The 20,873-nt window shown below is 38.8% G+C and overlaps 1 protein-coding gene across 1 annotated transcript in view; it reads right to left on the reverse strand.

Moving 5' to 3' along the window:
• The window catches only part of BEST3 (bestrophin 3), a 43,712-nt gene that overhangs the window by 5,601 nt on the left and 17,238 nt on the right, over positions 1-20,873 (reverse strand). The window contains exons 7-8 of the mRNA XM_027874180.1: positions 15,488-15,568; positions 14,145-14,296 (exon numbers count right to left, since the gene is read on the reverse strand). Of these exons, the coding sequence (XP_027729981.1) occupies positions 14,145-14,296; positions 15,488-15,568 (233 nt within the window). The remainder of the gene's footprint in view (positions 1-14,144; positions 14,297-15,487; positions 15,569-20,873) is intronic.

Raw genomic sequence — 20,873 nt, forward strand, 5'->3', positions numbered from 1 at the left:
ATCTATCTATCTATCTATCTATCTATCTATCTATCTATCTATCTATCTATCTATTTTTTTCCAGGAAGTTAGTTTTCTTGTAAGAAAACTCTCTGTATTAAAGTAGATAACCATGACTTATTGTCTTAGAGATTTGTTTGACTAAGGATCTTGAGAAGTTAAGTGACTTACCCAGGGTTACATATTCAGTATGTATCAGAGGTAAGATTTTGAAGTCTTCCTGACTCCAAGACCAGCTCTCTCTTCATTGCATACTATATTTACCATATACCTTTTCTGAACCAAAACTGTATCCTTGCTGAATTTCCTTTCTCTGCTATGGCTAAGTAAACTCTCTTTTGTTCCGTTTCAAATGGTCTAAGAGTGTTATTTTATTCCAGTCCCAAACCTGGACCACTGAACTAGGCTGAGTCAGGCCTGACCCACAACACAGGACCTTGACTCTTATTCCAGTGTACTTTCCTCTACACACTGGCTTTTCTCATCTTTCTGAGCAGGCAGCCAGAAAAAACAAATGGTGGCTTTACTCTGTTATAAACCATGGTGTCGGGCACCAGAGATAACCACGTGTCCCTGAAGAACAGAAGTTGCTGTCCCTTTAATCTAACTGGGTCCCCAGGTTGGTACTTACCTGTGATTTTTTACCTTGGAATAGTTTAGTTTTTAGTAGATTATGTTAGTCTAGTTGATGATTCAGTGAAAACCATTAAAAATTAGAGCCTCATAAAATAGCCCCCCTAGAGAGTCTGGTCTGAATATTCCTCCCCTTCTCCCAAATCTTAGATGGGTATAAAGGATCAGAAAAGGGGTATATCGGCCTAGCAACTTAGAGAAGCCAAGAGACTAGGTGATGGTGGTGGTACCATAAATGTAATCCGAGGTCAATGGAAGATCATTATCCATGGGGACAATGAGTCAGAGGACCATTGCAAGAAAGTGTGTCCCCTAGATATTGGTCACCAGCAGCAAAGCCCAGGTAGCCCCATCTTAGCTATGTCTCTGCTGCTGATCACAACTGCCAACCTCACCTGCCATTCTAAATAAGGCGCCTTATCACCATCTTTTGTGTTTGTTGTCAGTTTTTGGTGTTGGCCTCTATAACATTTCCACTGTGGCCTATTGTCGGGCCCATCGAATCATAAAGTCAATATTTTATTTACTGATTGAAGTTTATCATCATAAACGGATTTGGAAAAAACACCAAACCAATATACCAGTTCTAAGTACCCTGGGATATACATTGCACCTTGGCAACATGAAAAACAACTTTCTTTACTATTATCCCAAACTAAACATAATAATAATAGCTAACACTTATATAGTACTTTAAGGTTTATAAAGTGCTTTACAAGTATTATCTCACTTCATCTACACAACAACTATAGGAGATAGGTGCTATTATTATTCCTGTTTTACAGATGAGGAAACTGAAGCAGACAAAATTAAGTGATTTGCTCAGAGTCACACACCTCATATCTGATTTTAACTCAGGTTGTATACTATACCCACTGAATCACCTACATGCCTCTGTTCAGTTCTGTCCATCAGTTTGACATGATCTGCCCCCCTTTTTATTTATCTATTTTTGGGGCGGGGGAGGCAATCAGAGTTCAGTGACTTGCCCAGGGTCACACAGCTAGCAAGTGTCTGAGGCTGGATTTGAACTTAGGTCCTCTTGATTCCAGAGCTGGTGCGCTATCCACTGCATCACCTAGCTTCCCCCCACCCTTTCTCTTTTTAATATGATCTCTTGTTTAAAAAAAATCTTTGCAGTTAAGAGTTCTGAGGAGAGATTCAATAAATACTTGTAAAATACTGTTGAATGGTAAACACAGACAGTGCAGATATAGAGACTGAAAGAAAAAAGAAATGGAGAATTTGTTTTAATTGGACACAGAACAAAGGGAAGAAAAAGAAGGTTCCTGCCGTAGACTTGAGACTCTTCCCACTCTCCTATTCCCCAGGGAGTGCTTTGGATTTGCTACCGTGGGACGCTGGGAAGGGAATCCCTTTTGAGTCCCAGTTGGACATCCGCAGAGAGGAGGAAGGAAGGATGTCCTCTCCAATGGGTTCCATTTTATTTCATCTGCTGTCAGACCAAATTGTGGCAACCTTTCCTAGGTAGTGAAGCCAACTGGAATTGGCTTACTCTCACTTCTCCCCGGAATATTGCTTACTTAGAGGGTTTGGCCCTCTATGACTCTGGGATTAAGTTCAGGTGATACCTCAGGACTCACAGAAAATTCAAATAGGGGAGAACTTGAAGGATTGGGAAAGGTAGGACTTTCATCCAAATCTCCCTTCTTTTGCTGTGGCTCATCACTGAAGCCAATCTTCTTCATCAATGTCTGCTAACTTCTCATTTCCTTATCTGGGCGGGAGATACATAGATTCCATTCTGACTGAGCAAGTCACTGATCTGATTAGATCGGGTTAGAAGAGCAGAAGAAAATTTTCGATCTTTTTTTAAATTATCTGGGCTTTTAGAGGTCATGAGAAGGATGCTCTCAGGAATGATGAAGTCAGGCTGTTATTAAAAGAAATTTAGATTTGAAACCAACCTTTTAAAAATCATATTAGGTTATAGATTTTTAGAAAATAACGAGGCCCTAAGTGATTCACAAAGAGTAAGCCAAGAAACAGAATCAGTGGGCAATAAGAATTTGAAAGTGAACGAACAAGCTTGTGAGATCACAAGATGTTTTCCCTCAATGTATTTGTGGATTTTTGGAAAATAGATTTGTAGGGTCATCTAAGAATACATTTTAGGAACCATCAGATTTATCTCCTTTCCAACTTGGGATTCATTCTAATGAAAAACTGTCAGCAATTTGTTGGCAAAAAAGCAGAACCCTTGAGCTCTTTTTTAGGGATCAACGTTAGCTTTTTAGTGAGTTGTAACATATTAGCTATTGCAAGATAATGGTGATTTCAGCTGAGTTGTTAGGGCAGCTGGAGTCAGGAAGACTCATCTTCATGAGTTCAAATCTGGCTTCAGATACTTAACTAGCTATATGACCCTGGGCAAGTGATTTCAACCTGTTTGTCTCAGTTTCCTCATCTGTAAAATGTGCTGGAGAAGAAAATGGCAAGCCACTCCAGTATCTTTGCCAAGAAAACCCCAGATGGGGACACAAAGTAAGATACTACTGAACAACATGTCAGATATTGCAAGATAACGGTGATTTCAACTGACTTAGAATCTGACACAGCTTAAAATGAGTATCAAATGGAGAGCATTCATAAAAAATGACCCCCCCATTTATGAATGGAACTGAAAGCTTAATAGTAGAACAAAAATACTGTAAAATTAATTAAAATTAAATTAAAATAAATAAACAAATAAAATAAAATTAATTAATTAAAATTAAATTAAAATAAAAGCTCACTTCCCCAGGATTGAGAACTAACTAAAATAGTACACTTTAAAAAAAGTTAGTTTTAAAATACCAGATGTTAATGGCTTCCTCCAATCTAGCTGGACTGGTGTCAGTCCAGTTTTTGTGATGCAAATCGTCACCCATCTGTGTCTTAGTTTCAGAGAGATTGAGTGATTTATCTCTACCATATCGCTAAGAAGGATCAGAGGGAGGATTTGAAGCTAGGTCTGCTAGATTCCAAGGCCAGGACACCATATACTTTGCTATACTGCATCTCTAGTAACCCAGAGTAAGAGAATATTAATCATAGTTTCAATGAATGTTTTAATAAGTTTGAAGTTTTTGTGTGTGGCTATTTTGGGGGAGATAGAAGGAATAGGTTGAGTAATAGAGGAATGGGCAGGTCAGTGGTGCAGTGAATGGAGTACAGGGCCTGGAGTCAAGAAGACTCGTCTTCCTGAGTTAAAATCTGTCCTTTGACACTTACTAGCTGTGTGACCCTGGGCAAGTCACTTAACTCAGTTTGCCTCAGTTTCCTCATCTGTAAAATGAGCTGGAGAAGGAAATGGCAAACCACTCTAGTATTTTTTTTTTGTTTTTTTGCTTTTTGTTTTTTGTTTTTAGGCAATTGGGTTAAGTGATTGGCCCAGGGTCACACAGCTAGTAAGTGTCAAGTGTTTGGTCTAAGGCTGGGTTTGAACTCAGGTCCTCCTGAGTTCAGGGCCAGTGCTCTATCCACTGCACCACCTACCTGCCCCCTACTCTAGTATTTTTGCCAAGAAAACCCTAAATGGGGGTCACTAAGAGTTAGGGATGACTGAAACAACTGACCAATAACAATAGAGGAATAGGGTAGAAGTAGAGGAAAGGCAGTGTAATTAACTTTCAGGTTAGTAGGGTATCATTTCATGTACTAGGAAAAGCATTATGCTGTTTGCTGATACAGTAGATAGAGCACTGGACCTGGAGTCAGAAAGACCTGAGGCTAAATCCTACTTTGACATTTACTACTGACCTTGGGCAAGTCACTTAACCTGTTTGTCTCAATCCACTGGAAAAGGAAATGGTAAACCATTCCAGTATCTTGGCCAAGAAAACCCCACAAAGAGTTGGACATGACTAAAATGACCGAACAATAATTTGTCAATGTAAGCATAAACAGATCTCAATATTACTTTAATTGTTCTTCCTTGTGGTTGTTAACTCCTGACTATTCTATCATAATCATAATAAATGCTATTTCAATCAAAGCTTCCTAAGAATGTTTTCTTGAGCTACACAAATTGCTCTCCAAATTGCTATGCAGGTGTACAAAATATGAACTTCCTGTCACCGGATGTATTCAAGCAGGGAGTGAATGATGAACTCCCAGGAATTGGTAGAGGGGATTCCTACAGATGGCTTTTAAGGTCCCTTTCAGCACTAGGAGTCTATGATTTCATGAAAATTCAGAACTTTTAGAGGATTTTTTTAAAATGGAGATTTAAATGTAAATTTTTTGAGTTTAGAGAATAATATTTTCAGAGGATAATCTTTTAATGATTTTTTTGAACCAGCTTCAAATAGAGGACCCTCGGAGTTGGGAAATGACCTATGTTTCTCTTTGATGTGTACCTGGTGTGATGCTACCACCCTAACTTTGTCACCATTGATGGAAGAGTGAATTGTGATCACTTTGTCCCTTAATTCTTACTTTCTACATTGCACAAGATTGGACAACTTTTTACCTATGTGACAAGGGGCAAACTGCTTTGACATCTCCGGGCCTCAGTTTCTCCATCTGTAAAATGAAGGGCCTGGATTAGATGGCCTCTAAGGTTCCTTTCTCTACGTCTACCTCTACGATCTTAGAACTCGATAACTAGATGGTCGCTGAAGTCCCCTCCACTTCTGGAGCTTTCACCCCAGGAATCATATTGCCTTACACCACGAAAAACAGTAGATGTGGAATGAGAAAGACCTGGGTTCAAATTCTGCCTCATACTACGTGACCATGGCCACATCACACCCTCTCAGCACCCCAGGCAGCTCTCTATTACTGTAAGTTCTAGATGAGTGAGCCTCAGCGGAAGGACTTGGAACACCTATTATTTACTCTACTAAAAAAAAAAAAGAAATCAAAGGTATGGGGGTGGGGAATGCATCTCATTGCAGCCTACTATGCAGAAATGTAGACCAGAGTTATGAATGATTCACTCCAAGGGTTCTCCTCTTGTCTCTCTTTCAGAAATTATATCATAACCTACCATAAAGAGAATGTAGATGGACATGTGTGACATTTATAAGATTAAAAAAGAGAAGGGTGTAGACTGAGAGTTAATACAAACACTCAGATTGGGCTGTAAAAAGACTAAGAATATGAACTGAATTTATATTCAGTTCCTTGGGATGTTCCTGTATACTTACATACTTTGTATATATTTGTATATACTTTGTATATATTTGTTTTCATATCGTTGCTCCCATGGCACTATAAACTCTTTGTCTTTTGCCTGTTTGTATTTCCAGCACTTAGCACCGTGCTTGGCACAGACTAGAAGCTGAATAACTGTTTATTGATTAATTATTCCTCCCTACTAGGAAGCTATAGAGTGGCAGGGAAGAAAATGCAGTTTAATGAGAAAACAGAGCAAATAAAATAACTGCCTCAGATAAATCTCTGCTCTACCATACTTAATGATCCAAGATTTAAGACATTTGGGGTTATTTTTATTGTACATATAAAGCATCATAAAAGACTATGCATTTTTTTTTGCGAGGCAGTTGGGACTAAGTGACTTGCTCAGAGTCACACAGCTAGTAAATATCAAGTGATCAAGTGTTTGAGGCCAGATTTGAACTCAGGTCTTCCTGACTCCAGAGCCAGTGCTCTATCCACTATGCCACCTAGCTGCCCCAAGACTATTCATTTCTTGTCTACTAAAACATTCTTATATAATTAACTCAAAAGGAGCTTTTATGTCAGTAAAAGACCACTTTATAAATACATTGCATCACAGTTTAATAGTTTCTGTTGATTAAAAATATTTAAGTATATATAAATATATAAATATATGCTCATATAAATATATGTACACATACATACATATACACACATATGTATAGATATACACATACATATTCCTATTATATTGGGAATGGTGCCATTGAGAATACTTTTGATTTATTATCTGGTCATTAAAAAGTGCATCTATTTCATGTGTGTGCTTTAAATACACATAGTATATTTCAGTGGAAAAAAGATAATTTTGCTCCCTATAAATATATTTAGGACTTCTAACTAGGCATGGTGGTGCAGGTCTGTAAGCTCAGTTACTGGGGAAGCTGTTTGCTGGCAGATCTCTTATACTTGGGAGCTATGAACTATAGTAGATGAAGCTGATTGGGTGTCTGCACCAAATTCAGCATGAATATGGTGAGCCCCAGGGAGCTGAGGGGGCCATTAAATTGCCTAATGTGGAATGAACTGACCCAGGTCAAAAACTCTTGTGCTGATCAGAGTGAGATTGGATCCCAAAGCAGCCTTTGTATTTTCAGCCTGGATGAAATAGGGAGATCCAGTTTTAAGAAAGAAAAGAAAAAAGGACTTTTGAAGTGAAGTTTAAGTGAAATTAATTTTTCTAAAATTAGCAGTTATAATTTTTAAAAAATGAGTCACCAAGACAATTCTTCAACTCATCATAAGAGTTCCTATTATGCAGCTTTATTATTTCCCTTCCTTGCAAAAGTGATCATTAATTGACAATGGAGCCTCTTCCTTTATTAGCTCCCATAAGAAATTTAGACTAATAACTAAATTTTTAGCTATTGGAATCATAAAAGAAAGAAAAAAAATTGCCTCTGAAAATGGAAGGTATTTAGGAGTTGTAAGAGTTCAGTGACTCATAGCATGGATGCGATAGCAGCCTCCCTAGGAACTGGAATCAGTAGCATGGGTAGTACTCTTTCAGGTTAGGCAGTCCAGAAAAGGCCTGTGGATTCAGTTAGAGGGTGAGAGTATCCTGCACACATAGGTGTTGGATGACTCTTTTTGTGAGCAGTTATGGCATCTTTCTTTTCTAGAATTTTAAATCTTCCTTGGATGGATGGATGGATGGATGGATGGATGAATGGGTGGTTTATTTACAGTACTTCTAGAATTCATAGAAGACCATGACTTCTTTGTCTTTGATTGATTTGCTCTAGTATATAGGATTAACTGTAGCTTTGAGGGACATTAGATTTTCTGGCTCATCCATTTTATTTTTCAAAGTCCTGAAAATGTGTGTGAATGGCTAACTCCCATTGCTTCCCAAATAAGCACTGAGGAGCTCTTCAGGTTAGCAGACCTTGAAGAAAAGCATGTTCCTTTAAGTCTGTGATTAAACCAGTGGCAGATATCCTCTGATTTGTTCCAATGACTAGAATTTTTCCTTTTTTTTTGCAGCAAAGCCTAGTTTATTTTAAGTTCTCTGGGCTTTTCCTGGTAAAGGTCAGTATATCGAGTATGGGTATTTATAATTTACACTAAGAAAAACATTATTATTCTTAGAACTGCTGGTGTGTTTTCTTGCTAAGCATTTTATCAGTGACATCTGTTTTTGCTGTTTGCAGACTTTTTCTTCATCTTGGCTAAGAATATTTCCAAAATTAAGCTAATGAAGAGATACCCCCAATTAACACAGCAGATCACACATAATCTAATCAGAGAATGATGCTAAAATGCTGAAGGGCCCAAACTAAATATGTTTGAAGAAAAGGATTTGTGAGAAAATAAAGAGGTAATATGGTCTGTATTACAGTCTGTAGTAGGCTGGACTTCCAATCAGGGAAGACCTGGGTTTAAATTCTACCTTAGATGGTAGTTATATGATCCTTGGCAAGTTGTTTAACCTCCCTCAATCAATCAACAAACATTTACTAAGCACTTACTATGTGCCAGTCACTATGCTAAGCATTGGGAATAAAAGGAAAAGGCAAAAACAGTCCCTACCCTAAAAGAACTTACTTTCTAAAGGAGCAGTCACACATACACAGATAATTACAAGACACATGCTGAGTAGATGGAAAGATCCCTAGAGCAGCTGGGCATACCAGCTGGGAAAAGCTTTCTATAGAAGAAGACATTTTTGATGAGTCTTGAAGGAGGTCAGGAGTTCTAAGAGGCAGAGTTAAGGAGGGGGAGCATTCCAAACATGGGCAAAAGCTAATACAAAGGAATGGAGATAGGAGAGGGAACATATCCTGTGAGGAACAGCCAGTTGGCCAGTATGATTGGATGATAGAATAAATGGAGGGGAGTAATGTATAAGGCTGGAAATATAGGAAGGAGACAGGTTGTGAAGAGCTTTAGCCACCCAACAGAGGAGTTTATATTTGATCCTGGAGGCAATAGGAAGGCACTGGTGTTTATTGAGAAGGATGGCTGATACGGTCAGCTTTTAGGAAAAAATTACTTCAGCAACTGTGTGGAGGACGTACTGGAGTGGGGAGAGATGAGTCAGGGACACCAATTGGAAGGCTATTATAATAGTTCAGAGAAGTGGTGAGGTCCTGAATGAGGATGGTGGCTGTATGAATAGAGAGAAGGGGGCTTAGATAAAAGATGTTGTAAAGAAAAAAATAACAAGATTTGGAAACTGAATGTGTATGTGGTATGAGGGAGAGTGAGGAATTCAGGATGACATTGAGATTGTGAACCTGGGTGATGGAAAAGGATTCTCATGACTTCCACAGTAAGAGGAAAATTTGAAAGAGGGTAGAGCTTGGACTGAAAGCTAATGAGTTCTGTTGAATTTGAGAGAGGTATGGGACATTTGATTTGAAATGTCCAGTAGGCAGATTGGGATAAAGGACTGGAGATCACTAGAGAGTCTGAGGCTAGAAATATAGCTTTAGAAGTTATTTCCTTAGAGAATATAATTTAATTCATGGGAGTTGATGAGATCATCAAGTGAAAAAGTTTTGGGGGAAAGAGAAGAGGGCCTAGGACAGAACCTTGGGATCATTCATGATTAGTGGCCATGACATGTGAAGACTCCACAAAGATGACTGAGAGGGAGCACTCAGACAGGCAAGAGGAGAACCCAGAGAGAGACACACACATCAGACTCACAAAAACCCAGAGAGGAGAGAGTATCCAGGAATAGAAGGTGGTTGAAAGCATCAGATGCTGCGAAGAGGTCAAGAGGGATGAGGATTGAGTTAAGGTCATTAGCTATGGCAATTAAGAAATCATTGGTAACTTTGCAGAGAGCAGTTTCAATTGAATGATGAGATTCCAATCCAGACTACGGGAAATTTGGAAGAGATTGAGAGGAAGGAAGCAGAAGCATTGAATATAGATTGATCTTTCAAGGAGTTTGGCTGAGAAGAAGAGGAGAGATATAGGGTAATAGCTTCTAGAGATGGTAGGATATGGAAAGAGTTTTTCAAGGACAGGAGAGACAGGTATGATTGCAGGCAGTAAAGAAGAAATCAGTAGATATGGGGAAATATAAAATTAGAAAATAGGGATGGGAATGGAGGCAAACTAATGGAAAAGATGCTAGGGGATGTGACCAAGGGCATATGTAGAGGGGTGGTGGCCTTGGCAAGGAGAAGGACTATTTTTTAATCAGAGGCTGGAATAAAGGAGATAGACAGAGATGCAGCCAGAACAAGGTTAGAGCAGAAAAGGGAAAATAGAGGTATTGTGGCAAATGGTTTCAATAGTTTGATGTCTGAGGCAAGGTCCTCAGCTGAAAGCATTGAGGAAAAGGTGGCATGGGAATTTTAAGGAAAGAAAAAAAGGTTTGGAATAATTGACATAGTGAATGCCTTGCTTCAGTGAGTTCCCAGTGAAGATTAGATAACTTAAATTTGTAGTTCACCCTTTCAATACACTTTAACGGCTTCTTTCAGCTTGGTTCAATAGAACATGGGTAGGACCAAAAGAGAAAGATGATGGGAGTAAGCCAGGGTTGGGGTTTGACATAAGACAAGAGATTCAAGAGTGAGATAGCACAGAGTTGAACTGGTTCACCAAGGGGTCAGGGGAGGAGAGTGTAACCAGAGCAAGGGTGATGACTTGGGAAGTGATCAAGGAACCAGAGAGTAACCAGAGCAGAGAAGGTACTGACTGAGGGTGGAGGCATTGGTGGTCATTGTAAGGATGAATAATAGGGTTAAAGGTAGTAAGGCATAGGGAGAGATAGAATGAAAACAGATTGTGATCAGATAAAGGATTTCTTAAACATGGAAGTGAAATATACGTAATGGCAAAATCAAGGATATGATCAACTCTATGTACAGCTGAAGTGAAGTGGAGTAGGTCGAGTGAAATGAGTAGAATGAAGAGCGAGAAAGTTCCTTGGTTTCCGAAGAAGCTAGTTTCAGTTTCTTCTTCTGTAAGATGAGAAGGTTGGATTCAATGACATCTAATGTCTTATTCTACTCTAAATATATAATCCTAGGATGTGAGGAAATGAATACAAATATATTATTTGATCTAGGTAAAATAAGAAGGATTTGAAAGAACCCAGTTGGCTTGGATAATGTCTTAGGAGGTAAAGTTGAATGGCAATTTAAAGAGAATTTACCAAGTGCCTAAAGGATGCCAAGTAGGAATGAACAAACAATCAAACTTTTTCCTGGTCCAGAACTTTGATATGTATGTTAAGATGATTAATATGACAGCAGGGGAATTCCTACCTTTTCATTAACTATGTAGCTTTGATGAAAAGAGGGAGACAGAATGTCAAAGAAAATTGGCTCTCAACACTGGGATACCTCTTTTTCTGATTTCAGAGAATTTCACCTGTTCACTCCCCACCTCCCAATTCAGAAATTTCCTAAACTTTCCTCCAATTAGAAATAAGATTACCCAATTTTGTACACTGGCTAATCATTTTCTTTTAATTAATTGGTTTTATTTGATTAAATGTTTTTAATGCATAAAAATCTGTCTCCCCCTATATTGAGGGTCCAGCTCTAGGCTGAGGAGGTCTGGTCCTGATTAGTTATGTACTTGGCATGCATTGCTTAATAAATCAATATGCTCAGAAGCGCAAATCTTTGTTTCCTCAATCACTTCATCTTTCACACATCCCAACACCAAGATCCAGTGGCAAGAAACTTCGAAAACCAAAGTTCAAAAGCAGCAATCCCCTTCTGTACCAGGAACCTAAGCTGAACTGAGAGAGAAGGGCATGAATGATCAGGACTTCATAGGCTCCTAGATTTACAGCTGGAAGTGACCTCAGAAGTCATTTAGCCCAACCTTTTCATTTTCCAGGTAAGGAGACTTCAGAAATGCTAAGCGATTTGCCTGGGTCTTCTGACTCCAAATCCAGATCTCTCCCTACTGTAACTAACTCCCCCTAGTCTGCTTTAGTTGTTAATTCTGCTGCTAAAGCAATCCAAGTGCTAGACTTGTTTTAACTCTTTACTTATTCATATCTAGGACGCGGAATAGACCTGGCTTCTACCCTAGTTCCTTAATTCTATTTTTTTAGTCACAACTGGTTTTTTTTTTTCCATTCCAAATCTCTTATCCACTGCCTGTCATTAGTCAGTCTTTTTTTGATGGGGGAGTGGTGGGTGAGTATTGAAAAGAAAATCTATCTCTAATAAAAAGAGGGTTTTTTAACTTAAAGAGAGAGAGATAGAGAGATAGAGAGAGAAAAAGAGGGGGGGGGAGAGACAGAGACAGAGACAGAGAGACAGAGACAGAGAGACAGAGAGAGAGACAGAGAGAAAGACAGAGAGAGAGAGAGAGAATACTTTGGACCACTATGGAAAAACAATTGATTAAACACTGGAAATTTAGTACTCTAAAGTAATTACATGTAATGATCTAATTATAGTAATACCAGTAATTTGTATGTACTAGGAATATTGATAACTCTCTCCTTTTGGCTAGATCCTCAGACATTTAGTATCAACTAGAGAAAAACACAAATCTCTCTATATCTATATCTTGGAAGACAAAACAAGTCCATCAAAAAAAAATCACATTTTCAGCTACAAAACAGAGAAAGTTGCCAGATGGACCCAGAGATCTGTCATCACAGAACGTGTTACACAAGATTTAAAATGGCAAGAGACAGGAATGAATAAATTACTCTTTAAGGGGATTCTCAAATGACAGGAAATAAGAATGAGACTAGCCCTGGCCAGCCTGACCTGACCAAAAAGGGTTAGTCATTGAAGGGGAATATATAGTTTCACTTAAGTCTTACCCAAATATCATATGCTTACCAGGACTTAGTACAGTGCCGTTCAAACAAAAGATATTTAATAAAAGTTTGCTAAATGGAATTGAAATAGACTTTCAAGTATTAACAAGGTGATTTGAGGGCCTCTCAAACATGTCCCCTTGACTAAAAATATCTCCCTTATCACCTGTCACAGTGTCTGAAATTCTATCATTGGGATTCACTTCCTTTGAGTCTTGAAGGACTTCTGGTCTGTAAGAGTCCCTTATTAGAATTAAAATATTCCCATTATTAGCTAATAGTTAACTGAGGGCAAAGCCCTGAAGGAAAAGAGGAAAAAAAAGAGGATAGACATCTAATGGGGAGGAAAAGTACGGACCGTGAAAGTAGTGGGGAATTAACAAAAGTAAACTTACTATGAAGGCTGACCCAGAGTAACAAGCAGATACTAATAATGAACCCAAACTTAATTGTATGTTTTTTTAAAAAAATCTCTTTGGAACATTCCCCTCCCTCATCATTTTCTAAAAATGAACACTATAACTTTTTTTTTTAAACCATTAACTGTGCTTGCTTTATTTTACTTTCATTTGCTTTCACTAATTTCTTTGGGTCTCAGGTTACTTGAGCGCAGACTATATTGATATAACTGCAATAGGTTCAAAGTTCTCATGTTTCAAAAAGACCAAGGACTTTAGAGAAAATTACTCTGGCAAAACCTTCTGTTCCCTAGTATTATGTGAGCTCCATCTAGATCAACAATGCCATTGATGAGCTTCTTTTGAATACCTTGAGTATCTGGGAACTCATGTGGACACAAAGTCATCACATTATGAAAAATGGAAAGATACAGGTAGGCTTAAGAAGCCTACAGTAAGTAGGTTCATCACTTGATATTAAAACCAAAATAAAATGCAAATTAGCTTCAGGATTGGAAAAGGAAGCTATTCTTAAACTGAAACCCACATTTTCACTTTTCTTTCTACTCCTACCCCCAACCTTGAAACCATCAATTGCAACTAAAATTGAATAAGCTCACAGTTTTGAGAATACAGTTTTTGTGGGTAATCATAAAAAGCTTCAAGGCCAGGGGTGAGAACTAATAACAACAACAACAGCTAGCATTTAAATAGTATCTATTATATGCCAGGCACTGTGCTAAGCACTTTACAAATAGAATTTCATCTGATCTTCACAACAACTCTGGGAGGTTATTATTGTCCCCATTTTACAGCTGAGAAAACTGAGGCAAACAGCAGTTAAGTGATTTGCCCAGGGTCACACAACTAGATAGCTTCTTTTTTTTAAAAAAAATCTAAATAAGTTTATTGATGACTTTTGCTTTTATATCACAGTCATTTCTGGATGACCCTCTGCCATTCCTGTGATTGAATCCTCCATGATGACCAAAAAATAAAAGATGTAGTTACAGCTAATAAGTTTCTGATGCTACATTTGAAACTAGGTCTTCCTCATTTCAGGCCCAGTGCTCTATCCATTGTACCACCAAGCTTCTAGAGAATGAGTAGCTCTATGATCTGTTGAATTCTTACCTACTCAGATTGCTCACAAAAGATATACTATTTACCCCATGTGAATTGTTGATCCTAGGAAGGAGGGAATGCAGTAGTCAGCAGCTGCCAGTGTGTATGGGGGTTGTGCAGCTGAATCATCCCAGTAAATATCCTTCTTCATCTTGGGTAGTCTCATGTGCATTTCATCCACAGCCAAAAGGGAGACCTAAGACCAGCATCATATTATTAGAATAGATCAGGTCATAGGATGATGATATCACAGACTTTGAGTTGGAAGGGACCTTAGAGGTCACCCAGCCCAACCCTCCTCATTTTACAGAGGAAAAAGCAGATAGAGAGAGGTCAAGTTACTTGCCAAAGGTCACCCAGGTTGTTAATTGGCAGAGCCAGGATGTGAACCCAGTTCTTCCTGACCCCAACCCCACACTCTTCCCATGTAAGATAAAGATGAAGTTCCCACAGACTGGTCTGGGATTCAGGAACAGAACAGCAAAAACCCAGTGGTGCAGCTATGACTCTACTCTGCTGGAGTAGAGACTGGACCAGTCTGTAGCCGTGACTCTGCCTCGAAGGTTTCAGGTGACCTTGGGGAAGTTGCTTACCTTCTTAGCACTGCATTTTGTGCTAAGAGTAGACTAGTCGTGGACCTAGGCTGAAGGACTGTGTTGCATTAGTGAGACAGTGTGGTCCTCTCTATGATGTTTGGGATCCTTTAAGGGAAGGCTCATACAAATACAAAACGGTAGTAACTGGAGCGCTGAATGGCCTTTATTCAACTGGCCAAATACCTGTGGGGGAAGAGGAAGCTGTGTGGGGTCTTCCTAGGAGGAATACCTCCCTATGCCAGGTCTGTGAATGCTGCAGCACTCCCTCCCAGGCTGCCTTCCTTCGAGGGGTGAGGGGAAGGTACTAATTGGCTGATTCTGATCTGGCCCATACTCCCAGTGATCAGACATCTTTAACATCTGGTCACCTCTGTGAACTTGGGGTCTTACACCATCTTGAGATGGGCAACCATTTACATGACTGTTGACCTGTCTGGTGGCACTGGAGAAAGAGATTGAAGAATGAATTAGTAACAAGGCCTCAGCTTCTCCGCTGGAAGGGATGGGAGGGTTCTGAAGGGTTGATCGAACTTACAAAGAACGTTGGCGGGGCTAAGCATCCCTGCAACCCAGATTCAGTCCTATGGGAGAAGAGCAGGTACACAGAGAGGGGAAATGAACCTTATCAGGTCACACAGGACATGGAGAGTCAATTTCGTCCAGTTTACCACTGAGGTTATTTACTGCATTCACAGGCACAACTATAGAGCCTTTATTAACATTTCGGTATATTGTCAGAGATCTATCATCCTAAATGTTTGTACATCAGATGGGAGAAAAAAGCCACTGACCTGTAAATTTCTATCTATACACCAGTTAGTTTCAAAATCGTCATCGTCTTCACCAAATGGGTTGATAAGCTGCTCTGCCACCTGTAGTTAAGAACAAAGCCCAAATCAGGCCTCGACTTGAGGTAAGGCCTCCTCCTTGTCCCTTTTGGGATCCATCATGGCCTAAAGCAAAGTCCAGGAAAGTAGCTGATTGTTTATTCTGTTCTAGGCAGTAGTGATCAACTCATCACATTTTAAAAATTAAAAATTAATTTTTATTCAGAACTTGAGCAAATGCCAAATAAAATAGACATCTGTATTTACATAGCTAGCATTTATAAAGCACCTTAAGGTTTACAAAGCACTTTAAAATTATTATCTCATTTTAATCTCACAATAACCGTGGGAAGCAGATGCTATTATTATCCTCATTTTATAGAAGAGGCAACTGAGGCAGACAGAGGTTAAGTGACTTGCCCAAGGTCACACAGACAGTAAGTTTCTGAATTTGAACTCAGGTCTTCCTGTACTCTATTCACTGCTCCTCCTAGTTTCTCTCTCATTCTCTCTCTCTCTCCCTCTCTCTCTCTCTCTCTCTCTCTCTCTCTCTCTCTCTCTCTCTCTCTCTCACACACACACACACACACACACACACACACACACAGAGGAAAACAGGAAAAGTACACGAAGCTGCAGGCATCTATTATATATGAATTGCTTTTCTTTTTAAGTATTTGATAACATCAACCCATGGATTTCAAAGCTGTCCTGCTAGTCTGGCCTTTTTTCTGAGCTTTCTTCTGTTCCTTTTTCATCTCTTATGTTTGTGTGGAATATAAATAGATTGATATTTTGAATGTTCAATTATCATTTCATTGGGGAAAAATCTATGCTGGTCTAGGAGTAAGCCCTAGCTTTCTTATATAGTAGTCTCCTTCATGCTATGGTGCAGCTACACTGGCCAACTTGTCCCTATACAATGCTCCAACTTCACATCCATACTTTTACACTCGGCTGTCCCCCATGACTGAAAGGCTTTTTCTCCTCATCTCCACATCTTTAAATCTCTCTCTTTGTTCAAGATCCAGCTTACATGGTACCTACTTTAGGAGGTCTCTTCCTTTCTCCCCAGGCACTGGTACCTTCCCTTCTAAGGTTACCTCACATCTACTTTTTATGTAGCTTGTAAATATCTATTTCTGTACATGTTGTCTTCTTCATTAGAATATAAGTTCCTTATATATATATATATATATATATATATTTTTGGAAGCAGTTGGGGTTAAGTGACTTGCTAAGGGTCACACAGTTTAGTAAGCATCCTTATATTCTAATATGTCATGGAAGTTTTTTGATTTTTCTTTCCGTCCCCCACGATTAGTACATAATAAATGCTTCTTGGTTGATGGATTAGATGGACCATGACCTTTATTAATAAGAAGGATCATAGAATTTTGCTCTAGAAGGAGCCTTAGAGATCAGCCAGTCCAACTTTTTTATTTTATAAATGAAGATGTGAAAAATTAAATAACAGTAAAACTTTTAAATTATATAATTTAATTTAAATTATAAATTATTAAATTATATAAATTATAACTATAATAAAAGACTTCAAAATGTATAATTTTGCCTGCTTAATGGCAAAAAATGAATATGATAGTCATTGTTATATATGGTATAGATACATACATACACATACATATGCATATACACACATATATGTGTATATATTTATATGGTAGATAGTAGATAGAGAGATAGATGTACAGTTGCTGTAGGGGTCAGAGGAGAAAGAGAGAGATTGATCACCTCAGGTTAGGGTGATCAGGGAAGGAGGTGGAATTTGGGCTGGCCTTGAAAGATGTGTAGAATTTAGAAAACTTTGGCATTTACCAATTTATTAAGCTCATCAGACATTTTGAATTAGGGATAGAGAAAGCTAAATAGGTGGTAAGCAATGGCTTTTTATGACATGTTGTTGTTCAGTCCTGTCCTACTCTTGGTGACCTGTGGACCATACTGTCCATGAGGTTTTCTTGGCAAAGATACTAGAGTGATTCACTATTTTCTTCTCCAGTGGATTAAGGCAAACAAAAGTTAAATGACTTGCTGAGGGTCACACAGTTAATAAGTGTCTGAGGCCATATATGAACCCAGGTCTTCCCGATGGTGGGCCTGGCACTCTATCCACCAAACCACATAACTATCTCCTTATGACCTTATGTCTTATGACATAAATGCCTTAAATTGACCAAATTTAAAATGCTTCTACACTGAAGTTTCCCTAAGAAACCACTTCTTGAGGAAGGTTTCCTGCCAAATAACCCTCTCCATATGGCTGCCTCCTAGGCAGGTAGGTGGCATAGGATAAAGCTATGAACCTGAAGTCAGGAGGACCACAGACACTAGCTGAGAGACGCCGGGCGAGGCACTTGACCACTGTCTGCCTTAGCTTCCTCTTCTACAGTAGGGATAATAACAGCATCTACCTCCCAGAGTTGTGAGGATCAAATGAGACAATATTTGCAAAGTGCTTTGCAAACTTCAAAGCACCATATAAATGCTAGCCATTATTACTATTCAGGAAAAATTTCACATAAAGGCAGTTTCATTTGTTTAAATGTTTTTTTTTTCTCCACTAAAAAAAAAAGTTAGTGGCAGCTGGGTAGCATAGTGGATAGAGCACCAGCTCTGGAGTCAGGAGGACCTGAGTTCAAATCCAGTTTCAGACATATAACACTCACTAGCTGTGTGACTCTGGGCAAGTCACTTAACCCCAATTGCCTCACAAAAAAGGTTATTCTTTACTATTTAGCTTATAACTTAAAACTCCAACATTTATTCTGGCTTGTTACGATTTGGGGCAGGTCATTTAATGTGTTTGCTCAGTTTCCTTATTAGTAAAGTGTGATGTGTGTACTGTTGCTGTTGGTTATCATGCATTCTCAGAGAGTTCCATGACATCGGGCAGGTGATGCCACGACTCGCAAGTGAATTCGATTGAAGTGAGGGTGGGCTGTGCAAAGTCATCAGTCTCATCTTCTCCTCCTGAGCCATCTGGGTGCCATCATTTAAAGCAAAGGTGTGGTGTAGTGGATAGAGTACTGAGATTGGAGTGGAGAAGACCTGAGCTCAAATCCCATCTCAGGTACTTATTAGCTGTGTGGCTCCGTACGAGTCATTTAACTTTTCTGTACCTCAGTTTCCTTATCTATAAAATAAAGGGAATGGACTCGAAGGCTCCTCCCAACTCTAAAATCTATGATTTTGTGAAATGCGTTCATTAATTCATGCACACAAGTGTATACAAACATACTTTTTCCAACTGGTTGAGATTTTTAACCCCTGGAAGTAAAAGAATCTATTGCGAAAACACTGACCTAGCTTTAACTTTGGTTGTCTAGTATAATGATCATGCGGTTAGTGGTGCAGTGGATAGAGTACCAGGTCCAAAATCAGGAAAATTCATCTTCCTGAGTTCAAATCTGGCCTCAGACAATTACTAGCTGTGTGACCCTGGGCAAGCCACTTAACTTTTTGCCTCAGTTTCCTCATCTGTAAAATGAGCTGGAGAAGGAAATGGCAACTCCCTCCAGTGTCTTTGCCAAAAAACCCCAAATAGGGTCATGAAGAGTAGATATGACTGAAATGACTGAAAAACTACATTATAATGGCATTTAGTCTTTTGGGAGGCTGAGCTTCCAAAATCCAGTTTTATGAAGGAAATCTCTGCCCATTGTGTATGCTTAAAGATGTTTGCTGTGTTATGCAGTAATTACTTTTCACAGAGTACAACAGGAACAAGGTGACAATTACAAATCATTGGCATGCGAACTATTAATACTTAATTCTTCTCTATTTATGGAATAAAGGAGATATTCCCAGTTCAAAGTTCATATCTTTTACTCTACGGTCTTTGGGCATTGGGGCACAAAGAATCAATGTAAGTACATGCTTTAATGATATTATTATAAACCTAATGAGGGCATTCAGCCTAATAAATAAATTTTAAAAAATCAGCCATCAAAGAAGTGCCCATCTTCATTTAAGCGCTTACTGTTTATGATCTACCTTGGGCTATTGTTATACTGTATTCAACATCAGCTGCCAATTTGCTCCCCAGTTGCAAAATCATAATGTCATAACTGTTCACAGGATTTAGAGTTGGAAGGGATTCTAGGGATCCTCGTTTTACAGATGAGGCAACTGAAGCTAGAGAGATTAAGTGATTTGTGTGAGGTCATTTAGATGAGTAGCAAGCTGCAGAGGGAGATTAAATCTACTTCCTCCAACTCAAACTCAGCGTCCTTTGCTGTATACCACACTGCTTGACATAGGAACTGTTTCATTTTTTTGTCTTTGTATCTCCAGTGTCTGGCACACAATAATCACTTAATAAATGCTTGTTGATTCCTCTCCTTAAGGATGAGCTTCTTATTCCCCAATTGATAAATGGTCAAAGGATATGAACAGAATTGTTTTTGGGGGGGCTAGGCAATGGGGTTAAGTGACTTGCCCAGGGTCACACAGCTAGTAAGTGTTATGTGTCTGAGGCTGGCTTTGAACTGAGGTCCTCCTGAATCCAGGGCCAGTGCTCTATCCACTGCGCCACCTAGCTGCCCCCAATAGGGTGGTTTTTGATGAAGAAATCAAAATAATTTATAGTCATATGAAAAAAGTGCTCTAAATCATTGATTAGAGAAATACAAATTAAAACAACTTTGAGCTATCATCTCATACCTTTCAGATTGGCTAAAATGATAAAAGGGGAAAATGACACATGTTGGAGAGGATGTGGAAAAACTGGGACACATACACTGTTGGTGAACTGTGAACTCCCCCAACCTTTTTGGAGAGCAATTTGGAGCTATGCCTAAAGAGTTATAGAACTGTGTATACCCTTTGACTCAGCAATACTACTATTAGGTCTGTTTCCCAAGGTGATCAGGGAAAAAAGAAAAGAACCTATATGTTCTAAAATATTTATAGCATCTCCCTTTGTTGTGTCAAAGAACTGGAAATTGAAGAGATGCCCATCAATTGGGGAATAGCTAAATAAGTTGTGGTATATGATTATGATGGAATACTACTGTGCTGGAAGAAATGAACAGGTTGACTTTAGAAAAACATGGAAAGACTTGCATGAAATAATGAAGAGAAGAATGAGCAGAACCATGAGAATGTTATATACAGTAACAGCAACATTGAAGAATAACTGTATATGACTAAGTTATTCTGAGTATTATAAACCTCAAATCAACTACAAAGGACCTATGAAGGAAGCTGCTTACACCTCTAGGGGAAGGACTGATAAATAGAAGTATGCATAGTATGGTTTTACATACATACAAACATACATACATACATACTTACACACATACATACATATGTATATCTGCATCAAATG

This window comes from Vombatus ursinus, unplaced genomic scaffold, assembly GCF_900497805.2.
Source record: "Vombatus ursinus unplaced genomic scaffold, bare-nosed wombat genome assembly UNPS02003292.1, whole genome shotgun sequence".
NCBI lineage: Eukaryota > Metazoa > Chordata > Mammalia > Diprotodontia > Vombatidae > Vombatus > Vombatus ursinus.